Source organism: Polyergus mexicanus, unplaced genomic scaffold (assembly GCF_030449975.1).
Source record: "Polyergus mexicanus isolate NDT 795.1 unplaced genomic scaffold, iyPolMexi1.0 SCAF_29, whole genome shotgun sequence".
NCBI classification, from domain to species: domain Eukaryota; kingdom Metazoa; phylum Arthropoda; class Insecta; order Hymenoptera; family Formicidae; genus Polyergus; species Polyergus mexicanus.
The window spans coordinates 37502-52500 of NW_027223349.1; the positions used below are offsets into that span (position 1 = coordinate 37502).

The following is a 14999-nucleotide window of genomic DNA, read 5'->3' on the forward strand; positions in this document are numbered from 1 at the left end:
CAACGACGGGACTTTGACGATTTTCGACTTTCCGTACGCCGGAGGTACCGCCCGCGACGGGACTTTGACGATTTTCGACTTTCCGTAAACCGAAGGTACCGCCCGCGAACGGGTCGGTGCGTGGTCGACAGTCCGTGCGCCGGAGGTACCGCCCGCGACGAGACTTTGACGTTTTTCGACTTTCCGAGCGTCGGAGGTACCGCCCGCGACGGGACTTTGACGATTTTCGACTTTCCGTAAACCGAAGGTACCGCCCGCGAACGGGTCGGTGCGTGGTCGACAGTCCGTGCGCCGGAGGTACCGCCTGTGTCGGGACTTTGACGATTTTCGACTTTCCGTACACCGGAGATACCGCCCGCGATCGGATTTTTAACGCTTTTTATAATATTTACAATATTTTTTCGCCTAACAATGTTTTTAACGATGTTTTTTCGCCTTTCGTTCTCAGCGATAAAGCCTCGAGCGCGTGGGTATTTCGACGCTCGCACTCATAAGCGACCGTGCGTAGTACCGTGCGTCGCCGACCGCCTGGCCGTCCGGTTGGGTATTATAAGAGGTACGACGTGTCGCGCTTCGGCGCTTATTTTATGCACACACTTTTATTACGAGCACAGCATTGCCACGAGTCGGTGTCGCAAGACCGAATGGCTCTTATGTGGCGCGCACGCATCTAGTGTGTTGGCCGCGCGATTCCCTCTCGTCTTGGACGCAGCAGCGGAATCGTCGCGCTTACCGAACGTTTACTCCACGGATACGAGTGGCGTGGAAGGACGATTACAACGTTCTTCCCGCACGCTTTGTACGCCGTAGCTTAATATAAGTGCGTGCTAAAAGCGCGATAGCACATTTACCCTTTTTTTTTGTGACGGAAGGGAAATGCCTTTACGCATACCCCGCCTCGATGGGGTTCGAAGCGGGGTTATGTGGGACTACCCCCGGCCGGGGACTACCCACTAAAACCCCTCCGGGTGGCCTATCTCGGGCGTTTCTGGGGGCCTCTCTGGAAACTGGCGTATGCACTACGTCAGAGAGACCCCCCTCCCACGGGCCATGCCCGCTGGGGAAGCGGTTGGGCTCCCCTAGTGCCCCCGTTGTTATTGGGGGCATTATCCTAGCTTGGCGAGAGGGGGACCACCGCCCCTCTCGCCGCCATCCCGGTGTTATTCCCGGGGAGGGCGTGGTCGGGCCCAGGTACCCCACCTGGGTTCCGACCACCGGGCCCAGTTCGGGGTGAGACGTCCGCGACGAAATAGCGGACGTCCCCCCGAGTTGTCCGGGCCCCGCGCATTCGCTGGGGGAGTTCGATGGGGACGGTTGCGACCCCGTCCCCTCCCCTGCGTGCGCCCCCCCTTTGCTGGGGTGGGTTTCTGGGATGCTCGGGGGCTTGTGCTGCCCCGGCTCACATCGGCCCACCCCCGGGGGCCCGTCGGGCGCGATTGCGGCCCCCCGGGTGTTCTCCGGGAAGCCGCTCTCGCTCCCTTTCGGCCTCCTCCTTCTGGAGCATAACTGCTTCACAGAAGGAGGAGACCGCCCTCCAGGAATCCTCGCTCTTGAGCATAGCCCCTACGATGCTCGAGAGCGAGAAGTCAATATCCCCTATTACGTTGACGAGAACACGGCGCTCTTCTGCCCACGCTGGGCACACCTCCAGCGTGTGCTGCGCCGTGTCCTCGTCCCCCCCCGTACAATGGTGGCAGCGTGCGCTGTCCTCTTTACCGATGCGACACAGGTACGAGCCGAAACACCCGTGGCCCGTAAATACCTGTGTCGCACTGTACGACATCTCGCCAGCCGCCCGTGTGACCCACTTGATCAAATGGGGGCGGATGGCCTCGACGACGCGCCTCCCCGATGTATCTTGGGGGTTGGAGAGGTGTTCGTCCCACCTCTCCAGAGCGCGTCGCCTAGCCTGGAATCTCACGGCGGCCTTGACCTTAGGGGTCAAAACCACGCCGAGCCCGCCGAGCTCTCGCGTACGCGCGTAAACGTGCGCGTACATGTCTGCGTAGAGCTCGACGGGCGGCATCCCCGCCAATAATGAGGCCGCCGTGTGCGACACCGTCCTATAACCTCGGACTACCCTGATGGCCACCCTCCTAAATACTCTGCGCAGCAGCATGCTGCCGCGCCGATTGGCCACCAGGGCGTCTGCCCACACCGGTGACCCGTAAAGGGCCACCGCCCGGACGGTGTTCGCGTATAGGCGCCGCACCCGGCCATCCGGACCCCCGAGATTGGGCAAGAGTCGGCCGAGGCTAAGTGCCACCGACTCCGCCCTGGGGGCCAGAAGCTCAAAGTGCGCGCCAAAACTCCAGGCCGCGTCCAGGTAGAGACCAAGGTATTTTAACCTGTCTCCCACCCGGACGGAGACGTCACCCACCATGACATGGGCCTCGGCGGGGGGAGCCCCATGCTCCCCCCTATGCATGAATAGCGCCTCGGTCTTATGAGGCGCTACCTGCAGGCCCATGCCACGGATCGCGCGGACAGCGCACGCTACCCCGACGTTGGCGGTATGAACCGCAGCCCCCCAGCTCTCTCCCCCGGCCAACAGCAAAGTGTCGTCGGCGTAACAGACGACACTGAAGCCGGGGGGGAGGGCAATACCCAGCACCCTATTATAGGCGAGGTTCCACAGGGTGGGGCCCAACACGGACCCCTGTGGAATCCCGCAATATACGCCCCTTCTGCTTAGGAGTACCCGGTTGTTGGGGTACTCCAGCCACCTGTCCCGGAAATAGCTTCTCAGGACCTCCACCATGTAGGGGGGAAGGCCGAAGGTGTTCACGGCCTTCCCCACCATACTCCAGGGCAGGGTGTTAAATGCGTTGCGGATGTCTAACGACACCGCAAGTACCACCCTGCCCTCCTCCATAATGGACTCCGCGAGGGACCGGACGCGCAAGATCGCGTCAATGGTCGATCGCCCCCCGCGGAATCCATACTGGTCTCGGTGGAGGTCCATCTCTCCCCGGGACAGGTGTTGGACAAGACGGTTCGCCAACACTCTCTCCAAGAGTTTCCCCGCCTCGTCCAACAGGCAGATAGGCCTGTATGCAGAAGGGGCGTTGCTGGGCTTGCCCCCCTTCGGGATGAGGACCAATCTGGCCCTCACCCATGCTGGGGGGAATATGTCCTCCCTGAGGCAGCTGTTAAACAGCCGCCTCAGGCGCCCGGACAGTTGGGCCAAAGCCAGGACCCAGACCCGGCCAGGGATCCCGTCGGGACCCGGGGCTTTGTTGCCCCGGAGTCTCAACCGCCGGATCACCTCGGCCATCTCTTCCTCCGAAACCTCCAAGTCCTCCGACCACGGGATGGTCGCGTCTTGGCGACCACCCGCGTCAAAAGGTGGACCCTCGGATGGGAAGAGGGTCCCCAGGATATTATCGAGGACTTGGGGTTCCAGAGTTTCCGTCGCGGGGGGCGCCCAAGCTTTCAGCTTGTTCATAACAAGCTTATATGGGCGCCCCCATGGGTCTGCGTCCAAGGAGCGCAGGAGCTCGTCCCACGCTCGGGCCTTGGCCCTCCTGATCACGGCGCTGAGGTCGTTCCTAGCGGCACGGAACGCCTCATACGCCTCTGCCGTCCTCTCGGCGTCGGGTCGACGCCGGGCCCGGGTGAAGCGGCGTCTGGCGGCGACGGAGATTCGCCTGAGTTCGGCGATCTCCTCGCTCCACCAGTACGCCGCCCTTCGCGGGCGGGGGTTGATCCGGGGCATCGCGAAGTCGCAAGCGTCGCTAAGCGCGCCCCGGAACCACTCAACTTCTTCATTAATCCCCCGCCCTTCCCCCCCGGGACACGGCCAGTCGGCCGCAAGGACAGCTGCGATCAGCCTGTCCGGGCTCATCTTCTTGAGGGCCCATCTCCTCGGCCGGGCATCTCCCCGGTCTTGGGCACGGCTGAGCACCCCGTGGCGGGTGGCATTTAGGACCACCTCTATATAGAGGTGGTCGGAGAGCGTCTCGCACTCTGCCACCCGCCAACTTACTATCATTCGTGCGGCGGAGGGGGTGGCCCACGTAAGGTCCAGGACCGATTCCCACCGCACTAGGGTGCTCCTCGACCCTGTGTTTATAAGACACAGGCCGAGTGCCGCCGCCCAATCCTGTAGGGCCTCGCCCCTGGCGTTCGTGAACCGGGAACCCCAACGCGTTGACTTTGCGTTGAAGTCCCCGGCCACAATAATGGGACGGGGCATCTGTCGGCGGAAGCATGCCGACACCTCATCCAAGAACGCCTCAAACTGAGAGAGGCCCACGTTGGGGGAGATGTAAACCCCCAGCACGGAGATGGGCCCCCACCTGACCACCACCACTCCCGCCCCGGCCTCGACCGGTGTGCAAGGCGGGAGTGTGGGGTCATTCCTCCACGTGATCGCGATGGAACCTGCCCGGTCGCCGATCCAGCATGGATTGGCTTCCGGGACATAATATGGCTCCGCCGCGATCCCCAACCCGAAACCACGCTCCGCCAGGCTGTGCAAGAATAGGTCTTGCGCCCGGCGGGCGTGTTTCAGGTTGGCCTGCAGTATGCCTAAGGGGGGGGGCATTATTTGACGCCCCCCGGTTCTGCCATCTCCACCTCCGCCGTAGGGGCGGGTGGGGTGGCGGCTGCAGGCCGGGCCTTTGGTGGCCTCTTCTCCTTAGGGGCCTCCGAGGAGGCCCCGCTATCCTCCGCCTCGCGTTTGCGGGTGTCGGAGGGTGCTGCGGTACCCTCGGCCGGTTCTGCCGGCCGAGATCCCGCCGCGGCACTCGCCGCCGGGAGCGTCTCCTGTCGTCGGTCCGGCCGTTTTTTAGGGGGGGTGCACCTCGCACTTCCCACCCTATGGTCGGCCGGACGACCCAGTCCGGAACAAACCGGGCACCTGACATTATCGGCGCAGTCCCGCGCCAGGTGTCCCGGTTTGCCGCACCTGTAGCAGCAGCCCCGTCTATCTAAGGGGCTACTGCAGTGCTGCTGGACATGTCCCTTCTCCAGGCATCTAAAACACTGGAGAGGGCGTTTGTCCAGCAGCTCCACCTGTGCCCGGGACCATCCAACTTGGATGGCCCGGGCTGCCGGCACTTTGTTGGCGGCCCTCAAAGGGCACTGCACCCATGCAGTGCCCAAGCCGCGGGTGGGGAACTTAATGTCTCCCACCCGCACTTCCTCCGCCGCACAGCCTCCTCCCCCGGCGACGGCCGCCGCTATGTCGGCGGCCGCAAGGGAGCGGTCGAGGCCGCGGAGCCGCAGCTCCGCCTTCCTGACGGGTCGGGCGAGTCGGACCTCCTCTTTGCCGGCAAATACCCGGCAAAGGTCCGCGTAGAGGGCGTCGGCCCTCTGTGCCGCCGTCGGCCCGTCCTTCTCACCCGACCCGGTGAGCTCGATGACCATCGCCCCCGTGGCGGCTTCACGGACGCAGAGGGAGTCTATCCCCAACTTGGGGAGGTCGATCTCCCTCCGGGCCACGGTCATCGTCTCCTGATATGCCCCGTCGGCGCAGGTAATCGTGTAATAAACCGCTTTCGCGAGGCGGTCGTGGATAACTCGGTCGGGATCCGGGGCTCGTGAAAGGGTATCGAGAGACGAACGATAGATGCGTTAGGTAGAATATAATTTATTGCGTTTAAATATATGTGTGTATACAGAGTGAGTGTGTGTGTGTGTAATTATTGTGTGTGTCGGTGTGTCTGCGCTTGCATGTGAGTGAGTGATAAGCGAGCGAGTGCGTGTGCGAGCGAGTAATATCTGCGTGGGATTTACAATGTATATCGCCAGTATGTGTGTGTGATCGTGTGTATGCAGCCAAACGCCCTCGCGTATGTGTGAATGTCGGAATCGTCTAGTGGCGGTCGCGTCGGTCGCTGTGCGTCCGAATTATATGCACGGTGCGGAATGTGATTTCGGCGGATTCGCGAATATATCGATTACGTTGCGCGGATCTGGATTTCGGCAGGAGCCGCTAGCTACCGGGCGGTAATTTCGGTCGGGTCGGTGGGCGGTCCTTAGACGCGTCGGTATCGATCTGATTGCGTCGATCGATGTCGCGGCCGGTTAGATCCTCCCCTTTTAAGCGGGACTTAGCGCGCCGTATTAATGGTGATTCCGATCGCGGTAATGGCGGTCGCGGAATTACTACAAGTTCGCGGGTATCGCGGTATTGTTCCGTCGGGGATGATTTTCCCGTAGAATGCAGGAGTGCAACGGCCGACGGGAACACCCGTCAACGGCAGGGAACTCCCTACCGCTGGATAATTGCCGTTGCACACAGGTGGACGGATGCGGGTGAGGTGTCGAGAACTCTCGACGGAGGCTGAGTACGCCCAACCCCGTTTTCCTCTCTTTGCAATAGATCGGAAGGATCGCTCGTGGAGATGCCGCAAACTCTCGGCGGAGGCTGGGTACTCCCAACCCCGTTTTCTCTCTCTTTGAGCGGTTATAGGATCGTAGCGGATTTCCAGGCGTCTTACAGACTCTGGCGGTTGCGGAAGATCTGGTCTCGATATGGAAAATGTGCCCTTATTTATACCGCTTTCTCCGGCGGGTGCGCGTGCGTAATATGCCTGATTGTTTTAAGGCATATTGTTTAAGATTGAACCGCCGCGCGCGACTCGGGCGGTTTCGGGAACGGTCGGTACGGTTACCCGAGCGCGGCGACGGTTCCCGGTAAACAAACGCGTCTTGACGGCGGTTATAAATTTGAACGCTTTTCTTTATATCTTAAAAATGGGCGCTCGGCGCCTCCGCATTATGCCCGACCGGTGCGCCTGCCTGGCAGCTCCCTTCTTGGCTAGGGGTTGGGCCTGTTGTGCAGCCCTCGCCGTAGCCGTCCGTTCCCTCCGCCCCACCACCTTAGACCAGGGCTCGCCCTGGCCGGGTACGTGTGGGGGGGGAGGATGGACCTCCTGCATGGGCCTTGCCCGCCGGGGGGAGGCATTCCCCCCCGTGCTCCCGCTCTTGCCGGCGGGCCTCGCGGGGCAGTGGGCGGGGGAGGGGGGGCTCAGAGCCCCCTTCCCCCCCGTGTTACGCCCTTTTTTCTTCTTCCTCCTCTTCCCCCCCTGACCCGGTGCTACAGCGCCGGTAGGGGGGAGAGGTGGGAAGGCTCCTCCAGGCGGGCGGCCAGCTGTTGCGGTGGGTCCATGGAGCCCACCCCGGCCTATTGCCGCCCGCAGGTCGACAAGGGCGGCGATCTGATCGGTGTACCACCGATACCAAGCTCGCTCGCCCTCGCCGACCACTCCCGGCGGGTAGCTCTCGGAGAGCGGCGCAGAGGTACCCCTCAAAGGGGGCCTCATCGCCGCATTACCCCGGCCACCCGCCAACGTTGGGGACATAGGTCCCTGACCCCCCCCCCCGAAAACGTTGGGGACCCCCGTCCCATAACCCTCCCCGGCGATGGGGACCTCTGTCCCCTTCCCGCGGCTGGACGTTCCAGCCTAATTGGAACGTCCAGCTCCTCCACCAACTTCACCCGGGGAACCCCCCGCCTTTTGCGGGGAGACCCCCCGGGCGAACCGGGAAGTTCTAGCTGGGAGGGGGGCTTCGCGCGACGAGTCGCGTCGAGCTCCTCCTTTAGCTCGCGGATCTCCCGTTGGAGATCCGCATTGCGGTCTCCGAGGGACTTTATGTCCCTGCGGAGGGCCGCTAGCTCCCCTTTCGCCTCGTTCTGTTGGGCTCTCTCCGCCAGGGTGCTGGCCGTTACCCTGACAAGGGCCGCGGCCTCCCTGAGCCTCTTCTGGAGAGAGCCCTGCAGATTTCCGGAGCAGACGGCGATACGGTCTATGGCCGCCGCCTGCTCCATACTCCGCGCCGCGATATCCGGGGTCGGGACCTTCCAAACCTCTTCGGCGCATTCCGCCTCATAGGCCCGAAGGCCCCTATTTGGCGGAGGGAGGGGAGCATCCTCCGATAGGGCTTTCTGGGCCCTACGCTCCCTCTCCTTCTCCTGCTTGCGGGCGGCCTCCTCCTCGCGTTTCTCGCGGAGGCCTACGAACTCGCCCGTGGTGGGCGGTCTCCCGCGTCCCCTCTTCTTTGGGAGGTCATCCACCTCCATTGCGTCCTCTTCGGGAGATGCGTGGTCCTCCGTACCCTCGCTGGCCAGCGAGGTCCTGGAGGAGGAGACGGGGGTGGAGCGATTGCTGCCCCCCCGCGACGCACCTTCCACCTTCCCGCCATCTTGGCGGGTGAGGCTCTGGCCCCGACCCGCCTCGTCCCGACTATACGGGTGCGCCCTCGCAGACGTGACCGAGCGCGACCGGGACCCCGACTTTGATGAAGCCGGGCCCGGCCAGTCGATCCTCCGCACGACCACCCTCACCTCTCTATCATCGGCGATAGTCCGCTCGCCAGGGGTGCTCGTCGGCAACACCCCTGGTGGCCCGTCGTTGGATGACGACGAGGGGGGAACCGGGACTGTATCCCCCCCCCCCCGCCGGTCGCTGTGGGATCCGAAGCCCACTGCGGCAGTAAACGTATTATCCTTCGTTGTACTGTCCATTGCGTATCAAGGAAAGATGGTTTGATTTCGGTGTTTTCCTTCACCTAGGCCGATTGGCTTCACCACGCCTGACGAGCTCGGCCTACCCGGGATTTTTTCTAGAGGTTACCTACCTCGCCACCTCACTCGATCACCCCTTCCCTAACAAACATACATCCCACACCCATAACCCATACACCCCCCACAATCCCACACAACCCCCCCATAAAAACCCCATAAACCCCTCAATAACCCCCCACAATACCCCAATCCATTCCACAACACATACATCCAAAATAAATAAAAATAAAACATTCTCGCGACGATCGAGATGTGTGGTGCACTCTTAGACCCCTTCCAAGACCGGAAGGGGAGCCCCTCCACCACGGCAAGGTGGTGCACCATCGGAGGGGAGCACATTTATCTTCGACGTCTAAGCATCGGCATCGTCGATCTAGCGTCAGGGTAAATCGCGCGGTCCTCGCGATCGCGCGTTTACATTGGGAGAATGAGAATTTTTTTTTTTTTATTAAAACACCTGTTTAGTGTTTTGTCATTACGATCTAGTTTTACAACTAATAAGTAATTTGTATTTGACTTAATTTACTACTAGATTCTTGGATTTACTAAGCACTTATCCACTGATAGTACCTTAGATTTTACTGTCTAGTATATATAAAGCACAAGTTTGTCGTGCATTAAATTTTTTATAACATTATATTAATTCGAAAGGTTTTACTCTCTTTAATCTTCTTACTAAATTATCGTTGTCCAGGAGTTGATTTGCCTCGACGTTGACATGTTGGTAAAGTCTTTGATTATGACTCTGAGCGAATTTCTTAATTACATTATCGACCAATTCCACCTGTAGGTCCTTATGTAGATTATCATTACGTATGTACCATGGTGCATTTACTATCTCACGGAGTACTTTGTTTTGAAATCGTTGAATTATGTTTCTGTTACTTTGACGCGTACAGCCCCAAAGCTGGATGCCATAAGTCCATATTGGTTTAAGGACTTGTTGGTAAAGCAAAAGCTTATTATATGTTGACAGGGAAGAGTATCTTCCGATTAGCCAATACATTTTTTTGTATTTAAGGCTGAGTTCTTCTTTTTTCTTTTTTACGTGAGGTTTCCACCGTAACTTTGCATCTAATGTCATACCTAAATATTTGGCCGTGTTCGAATAAGGTATTACTTGGTGATTTATGTATACCGGTTTATGGTCTATCCTTTTATTGGTGAAGTCAACATGAACAGATTTTGATTCATTTAATTTAATTCGCCATTTCCTTGTCCACCATTCTATTTCGTCGATGGCTGTTTGTAATTTCTCTGTTGATTCAATATTATTATCACCAACTGCCATAATTGCGGTGTCATCGGCAAATGTAGCAACAATATTGTCTTCTATCACAGGTAGGTCGCTAGTATATAGAAGGTATAGGACCGGCCCCAATACACTGCCTTGCGGTACTCCTGCTTTGATTTCCTTTAAATCGGAGTAAGCATCTTCTTGCTTAATCCTGAAGTATCTTTCTGATATATAGGATTGTATTATTTTTGTATATTGTGCAGGAAGGAGTATTTTGAGTTTATACATTAAACCTTCATGCCAAACTTTATCGAAAGCTTGCGCCACATCCAGAAATATTGTGGAGCATACCTTTTTTTCCTCTAACGTTTTTTCAATTATACTTGTTATTCGGTGTACTTGATCGATTGTAGAATGACTATTCCGAAAGCCAAACTGATGATTTGGGATTAGGTTTTTCCTCTCTATGATAGGTTTCAGTCTTTTCAAAAGAAGCTTCTCGAACAATTTAGACATTATTGGTAATAAAGATATTGGCCGATATGAAATTGTTTCATGTGGTGATTTACCTGACTTAGGTATCATAATAACCTCTGCTAGTTTCCAACTTTGAGGTACGTATTTTAATCGAAATGAAGCATTGATTAAATTAGTTAATTTCACCAATGCCTTTCTTGGAAGCTCTTTTAGAATTTGTCCGGTTATTAAATCAAATCCGGGGGCTTTCTTTGGATTAATGTTGTTTTTAATCATATTTTTGACCTCATCTGGCGATGTTAAAGGAATTTCTTCATTATCCTGGATTATTTTTGTATTGATTGTATCATTACCCTCTCCTACATTGGGTTGGAAGATAGATTCTAGATGTTCTGCGAATCTTATTGCTTTTTGTTCATTATTTCTAGCCCAGCTTCCATCCGAATTTTTAATCGGCGGAACTTGCATAATAGGTCTCTTAAGACTTTTAGTTGTTTTCCACAGAGAGTAATCTGTATTTTTATCATTTGTCAATTCTCTCAAGTAAGCACTTACAGAGTCATTTTTAAGTTGTTTAATTGAACTTCTCAGTTGCGACGTGAGATTATTCAATATAGTTTTGTCTTGTGAAGCTCTAGTTTGGTGCCATTTTCTTCTTGCTTTTTGTTTTTCTGCAAGTATCTCTCTAATTTCTCGTGGATAGTTATTGCCTTTTAACCTCTTTCTGGTTTCAGGAGTATTCTCCCATGCTGCTTGCTGGATATTAATAACAAATTTCTCTACTTCTGAGTCCAATTGTTCTTTTGTTTGTAAAGGTACTGCTAGTTGAATTTTTTCTTCTAAACTTTTTCTGAAATTTTCCCAGTCTGTTTTTATGTTGATAAGAACTGGATTATTTGTTTTTGGAATGATATTTTCACTTAGTGTTAGCATGATAGGAGAGTGATCCGAGTTCATATTTTGGCAATCTTCAATATGTAAGAAGTTGCATGATACGTTTTTAATTATGAAAAAATCAATTAAATCGGGAATCTTAGCTGGATCGGTAGGCCAGTAAGTCGGTTTTCCAGTTGAAAGAGGTTCACATTTATATTCTTTTATTGCGTTAAGAAGTTCTTTTCCTTTAGTGGTTATCAACCTTGAACCCCAATACGTATGTTTTGCGTTGAAGTCCCCACCAATAATGAATCTATTTCCGATGTTTTTAAATAATTCCATGTATTGCTTCTTCTTGATTGCATGTTTTGGCGGACTGTACATACTAGCTACTGTTATATTACAGTTTTTTGTTTTAATGTTAACCGCCATTGCCTGAATTTCTTCTGTTTCGAATTTTAGTTCTTCATTATGATAGATGCTTTCTTTAATTATAACTCCACTTCCATCCTTAGCTGAATTATCAGGATGTATGGCATGGTAGAATTTATAGCATCTTAATATTATGTATGTTTGTTTAGTGAAGTGCGTTTCTGATATAAGACACACATCGATGTTATTTATGTCTAGGAATGCTTGTAGTTCGTGTTGATGTTTTAATAGTCCATTTGCGTTCCATGATAGTATTCTTAAGGAGTTAGCCATTCTTCTTTGATTTAGGGATTGCTCCCTTAGTGTAGTTTTCTAATCTTTTTAAACGCTCGTTATATTCATTGAGTTGGGCTTGTTGTTTATCTAATTTTTGAAGGATGATTTTTAGAGTATCATTGATATTGGCATCATCACCCTTTGCAACTTGGGAGTAGGTTTTTCGTGTATTTTTTGGTTGTGGTTGAGATGTTTGTTTTCTGAAGTCTTTATCTTCATTTGATATTATTTTATAATTTATTTTTTCTGATGATTTCTGAATATTAATACTTTTAGTATTCTTATTTTTAAGTCTTTGCATCTCCTTTGCTACCATGCATCCCCTGTAATTGGCTGGATGATTTTCTCCACAATGAACACATTTTGGTAGCTCATTTTCTTGTTTCTTACATTCTTTAAAATAATGTTTTCCAGCGCATTTAACGCATCTTGGTTCTCTGTTGCAATATTGTTGAGTGGGTCCGTACGCTTGACACTTTTTGCATTGCGGCATTAATTTATTTGTTTTAAGTGATTGAATTTCCACTTTGCAGTTCATAATATTGCTAATTTGGAAGATTTTGCTAATATCTTCTTCTGAGTCGAAGGATAGCACAAACATATCTAATGGTTCTTTCCTTTTCCAACTTTGTTTGTTAACTACATTTTGAACTTTAAAACCCTGTCTTGTCAAGTCAGCTATTATGTTTTCTTCATTGCAGGAGTGATGTAGATTTTTAGCCATAACACGTATGGGTCTTATCTGTTTATTTTCATAAGAATGAAAACTGAGATTGTTAGTTTTTAAAATATTAACTAATTGTCGGTAGGCATCACTATTCTTTGCATTAATTTTAATATTATTTTTATTCATAACTTTTACTTGGAAGTCATTTTCTGCTACGTCTTTCTTAATAATATTATAAAATTTATCATAGTTAGGAATATCATCCAACATAATTGGTGGTGGTAATGGTGTCTTTTTTATTTTTATCTTTGCTGGTGTCTCAGTAAGTTTTTTTATTAGCTGAGGAGGAGTAAGAGATGTGTTTAACTTTCTTTTCTTATTTTTATTTTTAATTCTAATCCATTCTGTCTCTTTAGCTAACTCTTCCTCATCAGTTTCGTAATTGATATTATTGATAATACTCGGTGTCGTACTCACTTCCTCCGATTTCAATTTTCTCAGCTCTGAAATCAATTCATTCAGCTGTTGTTGTAGTTTGTTTACTGTTTTCTCTAGCGATTTTCTAATCATCGTTTCTTTTTTCCATTCTTCATAATAATTGAGGTGTTGGTCCACTTCATGTTGATCGTTGTCTATCTCCATTCCAGAGCTGGTTGCAGAAGAATTGTTTATAATATTGCTCGAAGTTTTTAAGGATGGTGATCTTAATAATCTAGAGCTTTTTTTAAAAGGGTCATTAGATTGCAATAGTTGGCTCTCCCTAGAATCCATAGAGCCGACCTCCTGAGAGGGTGGATTTTCCATTAATATTGGTCTGCCACCTGGGGTAATATTTCCTATCGTTTTTTCCATTGCATTATAATGATTTTGCAGTTTATACCTTCTGCCAGGTGGTTTTACTGCCGTTCCTCTGGAAATCAGACGCAGACCAGAAAGCCGCTCAGTGTGAGTCAGACGCTTCTGGATTTATTAGATTTTAGAGGACTTTTACCACAAGCATTCCTTACTGCGGGTATTTCTATTGCCCTACCCGCCGGGCAAGGGAGAATGAGAATGAGTATGATCTTTTTATAATACATAATATAAAATGGAGAATGATCTTGAAGTAAGAGAGGAGGAGGTTTATTATATACACGGACCGCCTTGCTCCTCTCCCGAAGACGAGACGCACGCATAAAGTGTGTTGCGTAATAAGTAGTAAGTAGATAGAGAGTGTCGCCGACCGTCTAATAAAGACCGGCGGCGCGAGAAGTAAGAGCTTATTAGTGACGGGCCTTCGGGCTCGCCCGCGAGTTACCGCTCCACGCGAGTAACCGAACACGAAGCTCCCTGGTTGATCCTGCCAGTAGTCATATGCTTGTCTCAAAGATTATGCCATGCATGTCTCAGTGCATGCCGAATTAAGGTGAAACCGCGAATGGCTCATTAAATCAGTTATGGTTCATTAGATTGTACCCACATTTACTTGGATAACTGTGGTAATTCTAGAGCTAATACATGCAAAACAGAGTCCCGAACAGTGATGGAAGGGACGCTTTTATTAGATCAATACCAATCGGTGGCGGGCGGTTCGCCGTTCGTCCACCGTTTATTTTGGTGACTCTGAATAACTTTGTGCTGATTGCACGGTCCTAGCACCGGCGACGCATCTTTCAAATGTTTGCCTTATCAACTGTCGATGGTAGGTTCTGCGCCTACCATGGTTGTAACGGGTAACGGGGAATCAGGGTTCGATTCCGGAAAGGGAGCCTGAGAAACGGCTACCACATCCAAGGAAGGTAGCAGGCGCGCAAATTACCCACTCCCGGCACGGGGAGGTAGTGACGAAAAATAACGATACGGGACTCATCCGAGGCCCCGTAATCGGAATGAGTACACTTTAAATCCTTTAACGAGGATCCATTGGAGGGCAAGTCTGGTGCCAGCAGCCGCGGTAATTCCAGCTCCAATAGCGTGTTATAACCCGAACAGGCTATGCACGAATTATTAAATATATTATTCTAAATACATATTATTTTATATGATTACTCAACGTGTAACGCGAATACAGGTCACGTCACGAGCGTGTTGACCGAATAAAGCGCTGACAACGCGAGCCACGCGCTAAGCCCGAGCGACCGTGCAATCATCTCATTGCGAAAACGCGGAAATCAAAGCAAGCGGAAGAAGGACATTGCAAAAATGAAACGTAGAAGTCCTACTTAAAGGCGAAATAAAAAGGAATAAAGAAATTGCGGAAGTGCAAGCAAAGAAGTCCTACTTAGAACTTCTTAGCTTGCATCCGGATATTGCCAAAATCCAGCGACACGACACACAGCCTTGTCGCTAAACGACTCCCTCCCGGGTAGCCAAAGGGAGTTAATAAAAAGGCCCACCGCTAACGAACGGCGGGCAGTCTTTATCATTAATCAATATTACGCGGGTAGTCACAATAACTACCAAACGGGCAGTCTTCACCATTAATATTACGCGGGCAATCTTTATTCCTTTACGCGAGC

The 14999-nt window shown here is 52.1% G+C and overlaps 1 protein-coding gene across 1 annotated transcript; it reads right to left on the reverse strand.

The window, feature by feature from the left end:
• Positions 1-11823: 11823 nt before the first annotated feature.
• Positions 11824-13353, reverse strand: LOC138943635 (putative leucine-rich repeat-containing protein DDB_G0290503). Its single transcript, XM_070314603.1, has one exon. It carries the CDS (start codon positions 13351-13353, stop codon positions 11824-11826), a length of 1530 nt encoding a protein of 509 aa, XP_070170704.1.
• Between the last annotated feature and the right edge of the window lie 1646 nt (positions 13354-14999).